Here is a 19,557-nt window from a genome sequence, read left to right as displayed (position 1 = left end):
TTCAAACTCCGCCTTTTGTTTCATCCTTTATCTTCGCGAAACTTTTCCCACCGGCTACAACGCGCGGAAAATAGAGGGAACTCGATCGAGCAGAGCACCACATACGAGCAGACGAAGAGGGTATGTTCACCACCTCTTTGCCTCTGTCGATTCGATCATGCACGTACTTTGAGAGCCAGTACTACGACAACTTACCGAGCGTTCTGAGTAAACGATATTGCTGGGAACTGAATCGAGAGAACGGGATAACCTTTCCTACTCTCACAACTATGCTATACCTAAACGTACACTGTCGATGATACGCAATCAATTATATAAGGTGTCCCCGAACTAGTGGTACAACCCAAAAAGTCGAAAATATAGAGTAACATTTGATGTTGTATATTGGTCGAGTATGCGTACACTTAACATGATCTGACTTATGGCTACGTCTAACAAATAGAACTATAAACTACCCATGTCGCCCTTTGGGCTTATCAGATTAGATAGTGAAGGATAAAGAATGAAATAAAAGTAAGAATAAATGTCCCTGCTGGATCAGTCGTAATGGTAAAATAGCTTGGCCACCACGATCCCCGGACTTCACACCAATGGATTTTTATTTTTAGTATCACGACAAAAATACAAAAGTAGGGAACAGTTCATAGAGAAAATTATTCTTGCATTGGAAAACGCAGAAGTAATAAAATAGAAGAGTTACATTTTCGACTTTCGTCGAACGCGAAAATAGAAAGAGTAACGGTGTTATCAAGATTTCGAGGCAGAAGTAAACGAAATCTGTGGAACCCGTCAGGTCCAAATTTTCTACGGGAAAATTCTCAAAAGTTCCAGAGAGGTCAGCTCATCCAGCTACGAGGCTTTCGTATTTCAACGAGGACAATGTAAGAGGGAAAATCTATAGAGGGTGGAAAGCCAAAAGAGAACTGCGCCGACGATCCCGTACTCTCGTGTGCTTGCCTTTCTATTACCACCGGTCTGTGTGCGGAACGTGGAACGACGGTGACACACAGAGGGGAGCAGAGGGACAATATTCCGCGACGAAGTAGCAATCTTAAGCGGTGCCATCGGTTACTGACCGACTTGCCACAATGGAGGCAGCTGCACACAGTTGGGAACGACAACCGTCCCCGGCTATCCGGACAAACATATCGCACCGATGGCCAACGGCACACCGCCAGTACCAATACCAGCAGCACCACCACCGGCACACCGCCGCCCGTCACCCCTGCACGAGCATTCCCCGGCTCGGAGGGTTGCAAGGACGGAGGCATCCAGCAGGGCAGCTGGAACTCTGACCTTGCGGGGCAACCCCCTCTCTCCTCTCAGTGAGACACCACTGGCCAACACTGTAACAGAGAGAGAGAAAGAGAGAGAAAGAGAGAGTGTGAGAAAGAGGGAATACAGGGGTTAGGGAAGTCGATTAGCGTGCGAGGGAAAATGAAAAGGAGACGGAAGGATCCCTTTTTCGGAACTCTAGTAACAACGGGACCATATCTGCAACAGGAAACCCAACATTTGCATACGCTGACATCGATCACCGTGTTATATTTCGCGGGTAACTCGTATACAAGCCGGGTCACCTGATATTATCATCTTTATTTATGTTAATATGATTATCTGTAAAGAAAAATGGTTTTAAGTAGAGTTGCATGGTTTCAAGGGGAGCATAAGATGGGTCAGGCAAAATTATTCTACGTGGAGACGCTTCGGAGATTTGAAAGTAGGTAACCTTTCATTTTTTTAACTCTCTATAACGCCATGTGATTTGGAAATTACGTAGGTATCCATGTATCTGCATCTTTATCAGTCTCATTTTATTTGGTTATTACAACACTATTTGATTATATTGTTGTTCTATTACACTATTACCAACCAATTTTTATATTATTATCTTTATATTAAACGATTCAATTCTTGCTTCCCTCGTCATAATGTAAAATTGCGATCAACTGTAATTTTTCTTATTATGAACGAAGAAAAATCAGAACATGTTCTTTTATAGTTGTAATGTAGTACACTTTTATCTGAATACAACCATCTTAACAGTCAAGTATTTGTTTTTAGGATAAACAGAATTGTGTGAAGAGAAGAAGAAACCGTCACTCTCTTACTAATGTACGCAAATGTTCCGACTACAATGGCTAACATGAAAGAGCATATCGTCGCTGAATGTGGTAAAATATTACATGATACATTAAGCAATGTAAAATAATCATTACTTTATCAATTTCGAAAACGTCGTGATGTAAATGGTCGTTACATTGAACCTTTTCTGTAAATAAAGCTAACATTAGTAAGAGAACGATGGTCTCTTCTTCTTACAATTTTGTTCTTCCTACAAATAACTACTAACGCTTGACTATTAAGACCTGAAATGTTTGTGTTCAGAAAAAATATATGTTCCCGTTTAAAAAATCAAAGGTTACCTTCAAATCTCCGAACCTCTCCAACTAGAAAAGTTTGAAACCGTGTGACCTTACTTTAATCCGTTTTTCTCTACAGATAATAATATCAGGTGAGCCACCCTGTATACCGTGCAAAATTGAAGAGAGAGAGGAGAGAGAGAGAAAGAATAAGGGGTGAGTTTCGTTGAAGGAATACGACGTGGTAAGGATGGCAAAAACTAGGATGAAGAAGGTCGCGAAGTACTGCTATATCTGTTAGCATCTCTCCCCTATCTCTCCACTCTGCCAGTGCTTTTGAACACGGATTGTGTATCTAGGGATGTGCGTGTCTGCGTCTCTGTGTGTGTGCGCGTGTGTGTGTCAAGGGAGGCTAGCCGTGTGTATGTGGAACTGAGCAACTGTCATAGAAACTGTTTCGGGATATGTACTAGTTTTCTCTCTCCTGGCGACGATTCTCCGACGACACGACGACCAACCACCGGATGCATTTTCCCCCCTCGTTCTTAGCCAGGTGATACACAGCGCGTGGTATGATTCGACAAAATGGAGGGATGACTATTAACTCGTTACGGAAAAAAATGCGCGAGAATAGACAATTTGTCTCGTTAGAATGTTGACGTGAGTTAAATTTTATCCGATGAGAATTTAGGTACGAAGTATTGAGAAGATTAAGATCATCAATTCGAGGATTACGCTGACCAAAAAGCACTGGTGGGTTCCCTGGTGTGCTTCTTCTTAAAAGCTTTCCTGGCAACTGGATTCATTTTTAATGTCCTCGAAATATCGTGCCGTGGCTGCGTTTCTTGTTTTATCTAGCGCGAAACTCAAAATGGATGGGCGTTAGGTTAAAAATAATTTCGCCTTCTCATGCACGAAATCCATAAATTTGCAACGCGCGCCGCTTTCGAATGCCGCTGGTCTCGCATAACGTATCGGCACACGGCTAGGTCAGAGGAATATCGCGCGCTGGATAGAGCCAATAACTAACGCTGATTGATCGTGCAATCTCCCAGAACGAAAATAATGACACGCTCGAGGCGCTGGACGAATGCAAACAAAAGGGGCACCCAAAGCGAAGGATGGAGGTTTAAATGCAATAACCATTTGGATCTACGATATATCCTGCAACGGATCGCCGCTACCAAACGTCTGGGAGAAAAAAAAATACATATAGAAAAGGAGGGAACACGGAATGAAATGTTTTCCATTCAAAGGTTTGCCCGTAGGAAATAACAATTTTAATTGAAACTCGCGAGCGTTGTTTAACTTAACACGTATCAGAACGATAATCTTTGCGATTGGTCCGTGGAAAATTTTCGATATTTATCTCTCTTTTACCGAATAAGGCACTTTAACCCTTTCAGTAGCTAGCACGTATCAGATCAATCACGCATATACAGAATGTTTCAGTACAACCACGCAAAAGGTGATTCTACATGCAAAGATACGTCAAAAATATAGAATAAAATTTTTTCGTAAGCTTAGTTTTCGGTCTAAAACTTTACGGGTTTAAATAGGTTAATCAGCATAGGTGTTAAAATCAATCCTTTCGAAGAAAAAGTTTGAAATTAAATAATGGGGTAAAGTTCCCAAAGGTCCTGCTGGCTGGGTGATCGAAAGGAAAAGGGGGGAAGGGGGAGGAAGGTGGATAGACCCGAAATATTAAATATTGGCTGCAGCCAATCATTAGTTTCCAGGATATTAACAAAAAACTTTCAGTACTATACATTGAAACTGCGTATACCGTCAAGTGTCGAGTATGGGCCCCAGTACCTATAGGGTGACGAATTTCGTCCAAATAAGGCTCACTGAACGAAGCAACCATTGAAAGCGTCAATTTTACCGTCGAATATCTAAGCGGCCGGTAGTAAGTATCCGAACAAACATCGCTTGGCCGAAATTTTACGTGGGACACCCTATAGATACTGAGGCTGCTATACCGCTATTGTGTCATCGGCTACTAGACACTTGACGGCAACGACGACAATAGCAAAGGCGGTTGTATTAGTAACATCTGTATAGGCAGTATTCAATGTATAGTACTGAAAGTTTTTTGTTAATATCTCGGAAACTTATAGCTTATTGGTTATAGCTAATATTTTACATTTGGGGTCCACAACCCCTCCCCCGCCGGGGGGAGCCACCGAGGCCTTTCGGAACTACACCCACCTTTTTACTCCTCTCGGTGAGTACTATAAGCTTCTGAGATTCTTTTTTCTAAACACCCTGTACATACGGTTTTCTTAAAAACCACTCTAGCAGAAGAATGATTTAGTTCATTACGTGAAAGGGTTAAAAGAACTCTTATTACATAATCTTTTCTTCTTTAAAAAAAAAGGGGGGAGATTGTGATTGTGAAGTTATGACTTACTTACGATCTCGATTTAAACTTTTACGAAGAATAGTCTCCATTTAGCCCGGATTGCCAGCTTTATGGGACACCCCATATAATACAGTTTTACACTAGCCTCGACCACCTGATCACAGTGGCTGAGCTAAAGAAGACAAGCGTTTCTCCGAGGATTTGAATCGCCGCGTTTAAATCTGAACCTAGCATTATCCGAACGTTTCAACGCGCAAACATTTTGTTTGAACAAACGGTACACGCCACATACACCCGACGACCCGGCACGAATAATGCCCGCCATTTGAATAATTCGTGATTCAAATATGACGCGCTATTCTAAAGAGATTAGGGATCATTAAATATTGCATTAAGTCTAGTTAAATTATTATCGACGAACGTGAACGCGCGCGTTTTGAAATTGAAACGGAACAATTCCACGTCTGTTTCGATTCAACCGAGTTATTAATTCGAGCAACATTTCCAAAGCAATATTCTTCAATTTTATCTGAAACAGATAATCCTAAATCAAATCTACACCAAAGTTATCGTTCACACTAAAAACTGTGGGTACAATTCCAACAGTTAATTCATAAGAGACACTCTCACGAATTCCAGAAAAAGCGACCTATTTCATGCGCGCAGAGTCAAAGAAAGTCCGGGAAAGTTTTCGTGTGGATGGTAGAAAAATTCGCGCGATATACAACTTCGTGGAATAATGTCAGCGAGGGTGGTCCTCGAGTAGTCGCGAACGGAACTTGAGCGTGGCTGCCGCGTATACATATCTTCAACAACGCGCAGTTAATGCCTCGAAAAACAAACGTTCGGACGGGACATAGAGTATTGCGTGCCACCGTATTCGCGAGTTGAAAACTACAAGCCTGAACCTTGCAGAAGTGAAGTTCATCGAGGCGTGAAACGTTTAAACGCACCTTTCTGTTTAGTAATACTTTCAATATATCACAAGGACGCATCTAAGAATCGAGTTCCTACAACTTTCCGTATACCACAGCGTGATCAGTTCCGAAAAAGCAACCCCAGAACTCTTCTCCTCCATTGGCTAAGCTAGCAGAATTTAAAGCGAACAGGCACGAGAACGAAAGGCAAAAGCCTCTTGTCGCGTACTCAAGAAAGCGAAACTCTTTGCAGTACCTGCGCGCCCATGGTGATCCTCTTATCGAGCAGCCCGTCGACTCCTACTCGGACCGTTCATCCGTGAAGTACGGCCCTGTAATAAGGGCGAGAAGATATGCCTTTAAGGAGCTTATCGCGAAAAGGACCTCCTTCGTCTCTCCTCCTCCAGTTTCTCGGTCTACTACATCACCCCTTTTGCTCCATGGACCAGTCTCCTCCTCCGCCTCCTCCCTCCCCCATGCCACCCTCGGGAATATTAAACAACCGATAGCCTCCGTCGATAGCTATAATACACAGTTTCATCCTCGGAACTACTTTGTTCGGGATCGATGGATGCTCCGCGCGAGTATTGGTCGCGACATCGAGCCGGTGATTTTCCAGGCGGAAGTAATGGTATCGAAGAGGACGAAAAGCGACTGACAGAAGGAAAAAAAGATAGTATTGAGAACGTTTGACGAACGGTGGCTTAATTAGCGAGTAATTAGGGCCAGGCTCGAGTCGCGGGAAAACGATCAACGCTCGCTTGTCACAAAGGCTTCCAGCATAAGAGGATTTCGTTAGACGGCCGGCGTGAATTGAACGTCCGCCGAATCGGAGACAGTATTCGGAGGTATCGCGTAATCAAGTTCCCGGGCTGGTTAAATTTGAAACGCGGAGTTCCGTCGAGTTCTGGAAGACGAACGTTGCGCTGACAGTTAACTGCTGAAATTGTAACGTTACACGAGTGTCGATTTAAGTAAGTATTAATACCCCGTGGAGTTTTAAATAGAGTATGAGGACATAGCTTTGTTTAGAGAAAGTGTAAGTTTCTTAGAATATAGTTTTAAGTAGAAAGCTGAAAATGTGTCTGATAGTTATGATCATAGTTGGGTAAGAAGATGAAAGAATTCTGAAGGTAAATCTTACAGATGAATCGTTAGCTCGTTTAAGACATTTTCAAACAAGGAGATATTTCGTTGTTTTAATAGAGTAGAAGACTTGTATATTTTTCAAAAAATACATATAATTTATCAAGCTTTTTAAAACTTACAATTTTTCCCCAGAGGAATTTGTTCGTACAAATTCTCTAGACGAGAGGTCCTCGATGATCCACGATTAAAATTAACAAGCCAACTTCGACAATAAAATCACCACTCTAATTATCCTTCCACACTGCCTCAGGCGTCGAAGCATCTAAATTCTCTCACCGACGAGATCAAGCGGTAGAAAACAAGACGAGACCGAAATCAGCCGACAAACGAGGCATTTATAAGGATACTTTTTGCAATAAGGGACGAACAAAGAAGTTATTTAAGCTGCTAATTTACAGCAACTCGACCTGCATAGCTAACCAACCGGCCAGACGGCAGCGTCGGGGCTGGAAAAATAAAGCGGAGGCGGACAGAAGTTGGCGAAGGAGATCGATCGTCCTGTGCACGACGCAAGAAGACACGCGCAAAAAGAATAATTACGCTAATGAAGGGAGCGCGATGTAATTAAATGCAACGACGACCGAACCGATGGACCGTGTCGTCGTCACGGCCGGACGCAAAACGACGAAACGCTTTTTATCGCTAACCGTGAAACGCCCTTTGACCAAGGGGCGAACGCCAGCACCACTACTGGCTACCAGCAGGGGAAAAGTCGGGTAATACTAATTTCCATTTCGCCTCTGTCAAGTGTTGCTCCACTAATGCACGGAAACCCACCGATTCCCTGCGCCAGCCTGTTAAAGGTCGACAGAGTTGTGACATGAGGGGGGTTCCTTGTACCTTAGACGTGACAACGTGTCTCGTTCGATGACACCAAGAGATCTATCTACAATTGTCTCTCACTCGCTCTCATCCTCCCTACTACACTTAACGCCACGAGAAATTCATGGAATTAATCAAGATGTCTGGCAAATGATCAATAATTAACACGAAATATGAGAGGACAAAGTTTTTTATAATTTACCTAGGCATGAAAATCACAGTTGCTATGACATTCGTATATATATATCTGTGTAAAATTTGATTGAAATTTAGTTAAATGCAAGGTTTTTCTGCAACCTTTGTGCATCCAAAATGAGGTACTACGAAACTAGAACATTTTAAACTATTATTCAAGAATGTGGATTCACCACCTTACAGTCCGGATTTTTATTCAAAATTATTAATCTTAGGGGCACAAGACTTTTCTGAGTTTCTCAGAAAACGAGTACGAGCATAAAAGATAGTTTTGCAGAAATATAGAATTTTTCAATGTTACATAGATTACATAAAAATTTCCCCTCGTAGGTAACTCGCTTAACTTGACTGCTTATTCTCAAATTGATATTTCTTGCTTTCGTACTTTCTCGTGAACAACTTTTCCTTTCAAAGATTTTTCTTATCTAGTGTTTAGCGTTTTCGACTACAGAAAAAGATCGACAGCGATCTTGGACCGGTTCGATCGACGAATATACAACGTGTGTCGGTTGTCAATCGCAAAACCGCTTATCCATCACGATACGACCGGTTGCCATTGTTGCGACCGATACGAGGGCTCCTGCGAATTTCACACCGCGATCCCTCCTGCTTGATAAGTACAGAATTACGAGCCGATACGCCGCGTTTCTCTTCTCGTCCCGTCGTTAAAGTCTCGTATACTTCCGACCATCTTGCGTGACTAGCATAACACCCGTTTCGAAGCTTCGCGGTCGTCTGGCTCACCACGAGCTACACATAAACGCCGTAGACGGGGTTAAGGACCGATTATCGAGCGAAAGAACAGTGAAAACGGTTCATGACGTTGACTGACGAGACACGAAGGAAACGAAAAGATGAAACGACCATCCAGGGCTCGCGCGAAACGGGATGGTAAGTCGAAACAACGAGCGTTCGAGGATCTAGGATCGTGAATAGTGTTCGCCGAAATTACGGAGAAAGTTAAAGACATCATTTCATACACTAATATACTGTATAGTGAATATTGCAACACCCAAAGGGAGGGGAGTGTTTGTAAACTTGTAAAATTTCCAATAACAAGGGATAGAAAATCTGACTAAAAGTAGTATAAAAATCGTACGTTTTATGATGGTAAAAGTTCCATATACTAATTCCTACACTGATTAACCCCTAGACGACCGTGAAACAAAAAATTCACTGTGCGGACAGAGGCAAGAAACACTATAGGAATGAAACGTTATGGGGTAGATTTCAATCTTATGTCTATCATTGTGTTTATATTTTACAAATAAATCATTGAACGGACAGTTCAAACAATTCGTATTATGGTATCGCTGTTTATACAGGGTGCTCCAGCAATTTGGTAAAAACTGCAATGGTATGATTCCTTATGAAAAAATAAGTCGACATGAGGCTTCGTTTTCGAGAAAAAATATTTTGAAAATCGGTTAGGTACGGCTGCACTAAGTATAACAAAAACTGTAACATACTACAAAGAATACATAATAATTTAGTTCGCAGGGCGCAGCTCTAAAATGAGTCTCATCATCATTTACGAAACCATACTAATCACAGAAAATGAAAGAGACTGATAATATAAACCGATATCAAGATAATAGAAATGATAAGAAGTAAATTATGACATTACCCGTGTTTACACGTACAAGCACGAGCAGAAACAACCGTCTGTACAGAAATCTGTCAGTTCGATAAATTTTCAAAGTCCTTTTTCTCGAAAACGAAGCCTCATATGCAAAAACTATATCGTGCAATATCGACTGGTTTTTTCATAAGAAATCATCCCCTTCCTAGTTGTATCACGATTGCTGGAACATCCTGTATAAATAGAATGAAAAATTTAGGCGATCGTCAAGAGTTTAAAAATTATTCTACACTATCCCTGATTTCACCGAATACCACACGCGTTTGTAAATGCTCGAACGCTCGACACCCTTCGTTACAGAGGGGGGGATTACAAGGAGGAAGATAGGTAGACATGAATCGGTTCAAGTCTGAGCTGTGCCGCTGGATTTCTGCACTATCTGTATCTCGGGGTGTTTCTGTTTAATATGACCCTTTAGGTTATCCAGCCGGGTCCTACGGCAGCCGCACAGCGGGCACACATAATTTCCTGGATTGTGCGTCAAGTAATGATTCTTTAGATTCGACACGACCCGACCGCATAGTTTGCATTTGCTAGTGTACGTGTACGGCAGCTTTTCGAAAAAGTCCGACAGATTAACTTTCTCAATGTACGTAATCGGCGCGCACTCAGTGCCCTGAGGGGTTAAAAGTGTCGTATCTGCAAATAGAGAAAAGTCGTGTGTGAAAAACGGCCATCGACGTGATTCGATCCGGAGAGACCGCCTCACTCCGTTACCCCTGAGCTCTTTTCTTTTCGCTTTGATCAGATTCACTCTACTAGGGAAGGGTTACATATAGGTAGCGACAGCGTGTCCGTGTGTATGTTTCGTTAACGTATTCGTGTGTCTCTCTGTATATGTGCGTGTTTGCATAGTAGAGCACGCGAGCACAGAGAAAGATCGATGCTCGATTATTAGATGTCATGCACTGTCGATAAAAGAGACCGGTCGCACGTTACATATTACACACGGTGATATCATAGCTGTTTATTATATTATATATATATATATCCGTTATATCGATTATTGATTAGTCGAGTATTGTACTTTCAATGGAAAGGCACCATAAAAAAAACCTCTATAGAAAAGTCTGTTCTTTGCAACAGCCTTCGGACCTCAGAGACTAGTTCATAATGACTATTTTATCGAGCTACGCCGGCCCACGAGAATCAGCGTTTCGTTCTTTTTTTTTTCTTTTTTTTTTGGTATTTTCTTTTTTTTCTCTCTTGTTTTTTTAATAGGCGTATAAATAGTTACTTAATACTGATCTCCTCTCTTCACCTGCGGAAAACAAGACAGCCATTACGAGATACAAAGTTGCGCGTGCTGCATGCACCAGCACATCAGGCATGGAACTGGATGAAATACTCTTAGAATACGGCGCCGTTTCGTTAGCCCGCCGCTCCCGCGTTACGAGCAATTTAGAGAGGAATTTCCTTACGGCTTGGAAATCATCCTCTCGCCTCGGAAAAGCGGCCTGTGCAACGTTTTGCCGGCCAAAGTATCGCTGCTCTTATGCAAATCTAATCAAAGGCAATATCTCGAGGTTTCTCCTGTCGACGGAAATGAACGTGTAGCCGTGCAGACCCGCCAAGTGCGCTCTCTGCTAAAACTCAGTTCCATGCGCAGCGTGTATGTAGAAGGGCAGCAGCAACGGTGACGGCAATTTTCGTTTGGGGTAAGGGAAAGGGAAAACCTTTCGTTCGGTACGTAAACATTTCGAAACTTGGCGTTTTCGCTTGCTCGAGAGGAAAAGCTTCAATCCTCGCGTGTACACGCGAACACGACACGCGCGGGAGGTAGTATTCTACGAACACGATTAGGAGACACTCTTTTTTTTCACATAGTTTCCTCTTTGTACTCGAAATTGACTCTGTGAGATCTCGTAGGGATCGCCTGAATTCTACGGCAAACACTGGTGCAAGGAATAATTACCGGTCGATTCTTTTGTGAACGACCCGTTTCTATTCGGACGCTTACTTAATTTAATAGTAGTAGTAGTAGTAATAGTAGTAGTAGTAGCAGTAGCAGTAGCAGTAGTAATAGTAGTAGTAGTAGAGTCCTTAAATATTAAAACTAGGTGAATAGACGTACGACAATAAATAGTTGAATTTTCCTTAGGGGAATAATTTAAAGAAACAAGGAAAGCGAAGAACACGATTAAAATTAATCCGAGCGAACTTCACACATCACTCGCTAATAGAAATAAGGTAAATGATTGCCGAGATTACAAGACAGTCACGACGAAGAGCACAGCTTGAACGTGATTCGCGCACTCTGGCTGTGTCACGGAATGCGAGAGCAACGCGAGAGCTTTACGTGACAATCTCGGGTTCAGTTTTCTCTGTTCGACGATGTCCGCCTATTGCTCTTATTTCTTCGATGTCCTATGAGTGTATATATATGTGTGTGTGTGTGTATGTAGAAATATAGCTGAACACATGATTTTGCCCACGTTTTGCTATTACTCTTCGTCGTTCGTTTCGCGGGCCCGTAAATGTAAATAATTCTAGGTGAGGTAAGCCGGTTCCGATTTCGCTAAAAAGTGTTTGTGCTCTAAACGCATAAACGGCGATATCAATGATCCCTCTCGTATCCCATGCTTCAATTTAATATGCCTTTTCAAATTGTCAGATCTCGTTAACGATATCATGCAGATCTGGCACTGATATTTATCGGGAAAATGTGATTTCATGTGCTTTTTTATGTTCGCTACGCTCTTGCCGCAGAGCTTACAACACTCCGTACCGAGGTTGGAGTGTTCTAACTTCGACTGACTGTCTTTATTTATATCCTTCTCTTTTTTGCAAGTTCCTGATGTTCCTGGAATTACAAGATCCCGTTTCAATTAAGTTAGTTAGGTCACTATTAGAATTACCGACAATCTCTACCAGACTCATGATAAGATATATAGATCTATGTATATGGAGTATATATAGACGTGTATATAACTCTCATAAAAGTCACACTTCTACGATCAAGTCAAAGAGGTTGCAGAAAAGAGGGGATTCTCTCAATTCAATATTACGATGATATCATTACGAAACACCACACTCGTATATATGCATACAGGGTGGGGCAAAACCTTTGTCCACCTGGAATACTTCCGTTATTTGTAATAATATGGAAAATGTTATATTCAAAACATCCATGATATGGAAGGAGACATAATGTTATGTAAATACTTTTTACATGGTTCAACGTTTTTCAAAGATACCTCAAGGCCACCTTCATCTTTTTAAATGGCAAGCTATATTTTTTCATTCCTAGTAGAATAGCCAATGTTTAGACGATTTCAACGACGTCTAATACAAGATCGTTCGATAATAAATAAAGGAGTAAAGCAATCAGTCTTACATCATAAGAAGTGCTCAAAGTGGTGTCCGTCTATATCGGCGCAATGCTGGAATCATCGGATTACCGAAGCCCGTATACTTGTTACCATTTCCGGATTGATTGTAACATATGCTGCAATGATTCTTTGCTTCATATTTTCTAGTGTTGAGGCTTTTCCTACTACACAATATGTTTTAATACGTCCAACACGTATTTATGTTTCCAACACGTCCTGCCCACCCCTTCGGGAAGATCCTCCTGAGCGTAGCTCATACTATATGTACAATACATATATAATGTGCGGAGCACCATTGATATCTTTCTTTGGAGAACATTAAAAAATATTGGGTACCAGAAAAAACTGAAAACGTCAGAAGATATGAGGCAAAGAATCATTGTAGTATATCGTACAATTAATCTGGAAATAACAAGTGTACGTACTTCAGCAATCCGACGATTCTAATGTTGCGCCGATGCTAACAGTCACTAATTCAAGCATCTCTTATGATGTAAGACTGGTTACTTTACTCCTTTATTATCGAAGGACCTTGTATTGCAGGTCGTTGAAGGCATCTAAACATCCGTATCCTACTAGGAAAGAAAAAGTATAACATGCCATTTGGAAAAATGGAGTAGACTTTGATATCTCCTTGAAAACCCTTCATCCACGTAAAAAGTATTTACATCGTATGATGCCCCCCTCCACATCATGCAAGTTTTGTATATAATAGTTTTCCATATTATTACAAATAACGAATATATTCCATGTGGACAAAGTTTTTGCCCCATCCTGTATATAAAACATGTCTAGAGATGCCTACTCGTAACTAAAAGATATAGATGTATAAATAAAAATGTTCATGTCACGTAAAGGAAAAAAGAAGCGCACACCTACAATCTTATAATGTATCATTGTCCAAAATTAATAACAATTCAAAACGCAAAGCTCGGGCACAACACGTCGTCACACAACCGAAGAGAACAAACCAACATTGAGGGAGGGGGGAGGGGGGATACAAAGGAAAAAATAAGACAGAAAGAGAGAGAGAGAGAGAGAAACAATAAAGAAAAACTGCAAAATAACAAGAGGTACCGAAAAGTAAAATAAGAGACTTCCGTTTAAAAAGGATCAACGCAAGCGGAAAAACCCTGGTAAAGAGAGCTGCTGATAAATGCAATACTTCAACGAGACAAATGCTCATATTTGTAGAGAAAAGTGTTTCTTTTTTCTTTTCTGTTGAGTTATCAAAAAGTGCCGCTACTACTTTATTCGTCGACGTTTATATACGTTGACACACACGCGAGATGCATCGCGAAAAGATATCAAAATTCACGTAACGTTGCTAGAATAATAAACATAGAATACTTCGTCTATCCTTTGCTACTTAACGAACAATGATATAAATTAATCAGTAACAAGGACGATAACAACAACGACGACGACGACGACAACGACGACGACGACGACGACGACGACGACGATGATGACGACGACGACGACGACGACGACCATGACAATAACAGTAACGACAACGACAACAACGACGACGATGACAACGATGGTATTCAGCAAGATCGAGAGCCAACAGGTTCCAAAATGGTAAACGGACTGTTAATTTAGCAACAAAATTCTTTTGCTCTCTGACTAAAAATGCCGGAACAAGCAACGTGCTTCCGGTAGAGACTCTTACGAGGAAAGTTGCTTCGAAAATTATCACGGTTATCATCAGAAACGATCGCATTACGTAACTCGCTTTGCTACCGAACCGGTGTGACGTTTCTATTCGATTCATCAAACACGTATATATATGCATAACCAGAACGCAGCGCGCGTATCATATTTTGTTGCTACTATTTCCGTTTACTCTACGTATACTGCGATATAGGTTAAAACAAACAGCGCAAGAGAGACACGTGAGAATGTAAGATTAAGATCGCTAGTTACGGTTATAAATATATATATATATATATATATTTATGTATATATGTTTACACATACGTACATATATACATGTAACAAATGTACACATATATACGTGTATGCATGTTTTCGTTTATAAATAAATTTATATCTATACACACACACGTATATACATTTGTTCACACACGCAACTAGACACATTCGACGCACGCACGCACGCATTCACGCGCACGTTTGTACTGAATTCCGCTATTTTTCTCACGCACACAATAATCTACCGGTAGATGTGCATGTGCGTAATGTATATGGAAGCGTGTATACGTGTGTATATATGTGTGTAAATGTATACGTGTAGAATAGCAGATACAAAAACGCAACACATACAGGACCATGTACGCGATCATCGGCCAAACTGTCTAAAAAAAAAAAAGGGAAAAAAGAAAAAAAAATCAGACAAACAGGAGTACTGTCCATTTGCTGATACCAACAGAGAAAGAATGTCCACTTTGCCGATACCACTTCCCAAAAAACCAACTGTGTTTTGTTAGAAATATATTTATATGTACTTCCTATTGTATCATTAACACACTTACGGATCTGTAACTACCACATAGTGACATAGCAAATGCACGATACCATCACCACAACACCAACGATGAATATTGTGTCATCTATGCCCATATATACATATACATATATATATACGTATATATGTATATATAATACACGAACACACACGTCTTTGGTCCATGTATGTACATATATATACATGCACATATATATACATATATATACACATATATATACACACACATATATATACACATATACAGGATACGTCGTAGCAAAGAAAGTTGTTCGTGTTTTCTAAAAAGAGGTTACCACTCACTACGCTTGCCAGACTTGGAAATAGAGGGATGCTCGCTTCGTACGCCTATGTACGACTCGACGCGCAAAAATTCTTGCAAACGTGCATGCACATCTCCCTCGATTTCTTAGATCTCGCGTATTTCCGCCGCTCGCCGCCATTACTTTTTTGTTACCTCGAATTCACGCGTAATATCCAAAAAAAAATTTCCAAAAAAAGAAGCCTGTTGCCAAGAATTGCAACCGAAATACAGTCACGAAAATCAACAAAAATATTATTTTGAAAGGTTATCGACTATATCAACAGTGTTCGAACGAGCCAAGGGAAACATGTGAAATCTAAATGTAATTTTGATCGTAATGATAAATATTTGTTGGTCTTACCATCAAGTCCGTCGAGCATTTCTGGGGGATTATGGTGTTCAGACGATTCAATTCCTGACACGCCATCGCTTAGCGTGCCTGTTGTAGCTCCTCCTTCTTCTCCTAGCAGTCCAACTGGATGACCCTGCACACGATGTGATTATACATTATAAATACAACTGCCGAAAGTAATAATTCGCGGTTCTTATCTACAAATTTCATTGCTACGTGAAACATATGCTACTTTGTTGCTATCATTTTCGCGTACTTGACACCGCAACAAGCAACGATTAGATAGAAGAAAAAAGAAGTTTTAATTAATTTTCGAACGAGAATCAAATATGTTTATCTGGAAACGTAAAATTAAAAAAAAAAAAAAAAGGCAAAAATAATTGACTTGTATTAAGATATTACCTATTTTTAAACGATTCTCTCTCTTTTTCTTTCTTTTTTTAATTTTTTTAAATAATATACAAAAATGCTCTATACTTATATAAATATAAATCTATTTATGCATGCAAATAATGAAACGGAATTTATAACAGTCGTGTTTTATTTACTATTTACATCGTGAATAATAACAGATGAAGGGAAAAAATAACTTGTCTTATCTATATGTTTTATATATGACAAAATTAGCATACTTTATAACAAGAACATTCGACTTTCGTTTACATTCCACGTGAAAAATGTTCATCATAGAAGCACATTACCACAGAAATGCTCATGCTTTGGCAATTCGTTTCTTTCTAACAATATTTCAAGGTTAACAACGTACGTAAAAAATTTACAACTTTGTAAATATATATTACATAAACATATTGTGTTTGGGAACAGGTGAATATAAATTTTAATATATCTATGTTCACTCTGTAAAAGCGCGAACTCTTATGCGTTAAATATTAGATGTGTTTCGTTTAAAAAAATATATGCAGTTGCGGTCATTAATTTCCGGGCACTTTTAGAACAGTATAACTTTTTTGAAATTGGACCAAACGATTAGAGTTTCTTTTTAGAAGTTAGAAGGATTAGTTCACTAGATGACGTGTACCAAAAATGTTGAAAAAATTGTAATTTGTTGGAATCGCGAAGAAAATTGTAAAGGTCACTGTTTACAACTCTTTTACCTGAGCTTGCTGTGAAAATTTGAAACATACGTTTTGTAGATTTATATCAATTATATATGTACATGCTGAAAATTTCATTGAAATCGGATGATGCAGAAACGAACGACAGGCATCCAAAGATGTAAGAATGAAAACAGAGATTTTTACACAATTTTTAACCGTTTATAGCTCCTAGCAACGTTAAACGATTTCGATGAAATTTTCAGCATGTATATAATTGACATAAATCTACAAATCGTATGTTTCAAATTTTCACAATAAGCTCAGATAAAAAGTTTGTAAATAATGACCTTTACAATTTTCTTCGCGATTCCAACATATTACAATTTTTTCAACATTTTTTGTATACGTCATCTAGTAAACGAATCCTTATAACTTCTAAAAAAAACTTAAATCGTTTTGGTTCAATTTAAAAAAAGTTAGACTGTTCTAAAAGTGCCGGAAATTAATGACCGCAATTGTATATATGTATATACATATTTCTTCGGTCGCAACATTAACTCTGTTGCATTCGAATAATTATTGCATTTTAACAAGATACATCAAACAAATATCTAAGTAATCTATTGTTTTTATAAAATTCTTTTATCGTGTAACACTTACTAAAATATCTAAAATTTCAAACAAAAATTAATCGAATAATTTTAGCATATGCTTTGTGCTTTGCGCTTGGAATAAAAAAGATAAAAGGTTTAAGAATTAAAAGATTATTTATAGAAGATGACAGAGATAATTATACCAATATAAAGTATTACAAAATGTTATAATAACATTAAAATTAAAATTCTTAGTTCAATCAAAAATATAAAATGTGTATAATATTGCATACTAAGTGCATCACTATTTTCCGAACTCCACGTGCTGGATCAAAAATAGATCGTACGAACTTCGTAAAAGAGGTATAAGACCAACAAAAAAAATATACTGAATTAATTGATTTGTTTACGGTAATGAAAATTTTTAAAAACAAAATATGAAGAAGGCACATTTTCTAACTTGTGTTTATACATTCTGCATTACAGAAAAAGTATTATTTGAACATATAATTAATATTGAGTATAGTATAGGAAGATAGAGTATATTAAAGAGCTTTCCAAAATACTATGGTATGAACATACCTTTGACAAGAAACGAGTAACATACATTCATATCTTTTGAAATCATGGTATGCCTAACAGTATTTGCACAATCTTAAATAATTATGAACATACGTGCAAATATGGCGTTATATTAACTGAAAGTGAAAAATGTTTATAAACATTTTTTCACAGCAAACAAAACTTATTTTGCATGATAAAGATAATCTGTTAATTATTGAAATAGGTTGAAGCTTAGTTGAGCAAAGTTAATCACAAATCAGCTGCGATTAAGATGCAATTATAACGTAGAATCAACAGGTTTCCATGATATAAGTATAACTTTGTTTTGCTTCGCTCTCTTTAGCAACGCACAAATTGTGAGCTTTGCACTTATCATGATGATTCACAATTTCAAGTCTAAAATTACCATTCCCTGCAGCAAATGAAGTCCGTATTTCAGGTATTGAATCACTCCACTTCCTACAGTATTTACAAAACATCAGATTTGATCTTTTATCATACCGAAGCCAAGAATACATATCCAACCAACCAATTTTGAATCTACCAGTTTTTCTACTTTGAGAAATAGAGCGTTGCGAAATATTGCATAAAGTTGATTGAAGTACTGACATACTATGCTGTGGATTCATAATTATTGACCTGTATAGATCATTGTTATTGTAAGACTTTTTAGCATTTATGTTGCTTTCTGACAGTGAACTGAGTAGAGAATTTAATTCTGCGCTATTGCTTTTGGACAAATTTGATTTCAAAGACATAGATTGATTTTTCAAAGGTTTGTAAGAATTTTCGTAACGATCGGATGTAGTTCCTGACATATTGATAGACAGAGAACCTCCAGCCATGATAGTGCTTTCGCAAGAAACTTGTATCACAGCGGGATCTGGTTGATTTTGGGTCATGTTCTGTACATCCATAGTTTCGTCACTCTTCCCATGTCTTTGAACTTCCCACTCCACACTAGTCTGTCAACAGAGAAGGAAAGGATATGTGTTTAATCAACACATCTTTGATTTTGTCTTTTAGCATATAAGAAGCCAATTTTGTATCTCTATTTAGACATCCCTTCCTTCCCATGTTTCATTGGACTGAGTAGTTGTAGGAAAATAGTAGAAAATCATTAATTTGGGAACAGTAACGAAACTTCATATATTTGCCATATTCTGCTTGATACATCGCATGATTTTATGGATAGCTTAGAAGCTATGCGTGAAAAATTAATTTAATAAAATAGATTAATTATAAAATGCAACAGCAAAATAAAAGAATAACATGCTGAAATAAAAGCAGTATATAACACAAATATAATTAAATGAATATACATTAATATTAAAATTTACATCATACTAAAACTATACTTTTAATTGTCACAAATTCTAAAAACTAAAGTTGCTTAAATGATAACTAATT

At 38.9% G+C, this 19,557-nt stretch overlaps 1 protein-coding gene across 1 annotated transcript in view; it reads right to left on the bottom strand.

Moving 5' to 3' along the window:
* Positions 1 to 9,760: 9,760 nt before the first annotated feature.
* LOC108575468 (sex determination protein fruitless-like) overlaps positions 9,761 to 19,557 on the bottom strand; it is a 12,713-nt gene continuing 2,916 nt past the window's right edge. Inside the window, exons 4-5 of the mRNA XM_017938283.1 lie at positions 15,942 to 16,065; positions 9,761 to 10,092 (exon numbers count right to left, since the gene is read on the bottom strand). Of these exons, the coding sequence (XP_017793772.1) occupies positions 9,797 to 10,092; positions 15,942 to 16,065 (420 nt within the window). The 3' untranslated portion in view covers positions 9,761 to 9,796. The remainder of the gene's footprint in view (positions 10,093 to 15,941; positions 16,066 to 19,557) is intronic.

Source organism: Habropoda laboriosa, unplaced genomic scaffold (assembly GCF_001263275.1).
Source record: "Habropoda laboriosa isolate 0110345459 unplaced genomic scaffold, ASM126327v1 scaffold259, whole genome shotgun sequence".
In the NCBI taxonomy this organism is placed as follows: Eukaryota; Metazoa; Arthropoda; class Insecta; order Hymenoptera; family Apidae; genus Habropoda; species Habropoda laboriosa.
This window is presented reverse-complemented; position numbering and strand designations above follow the sequence as displayed.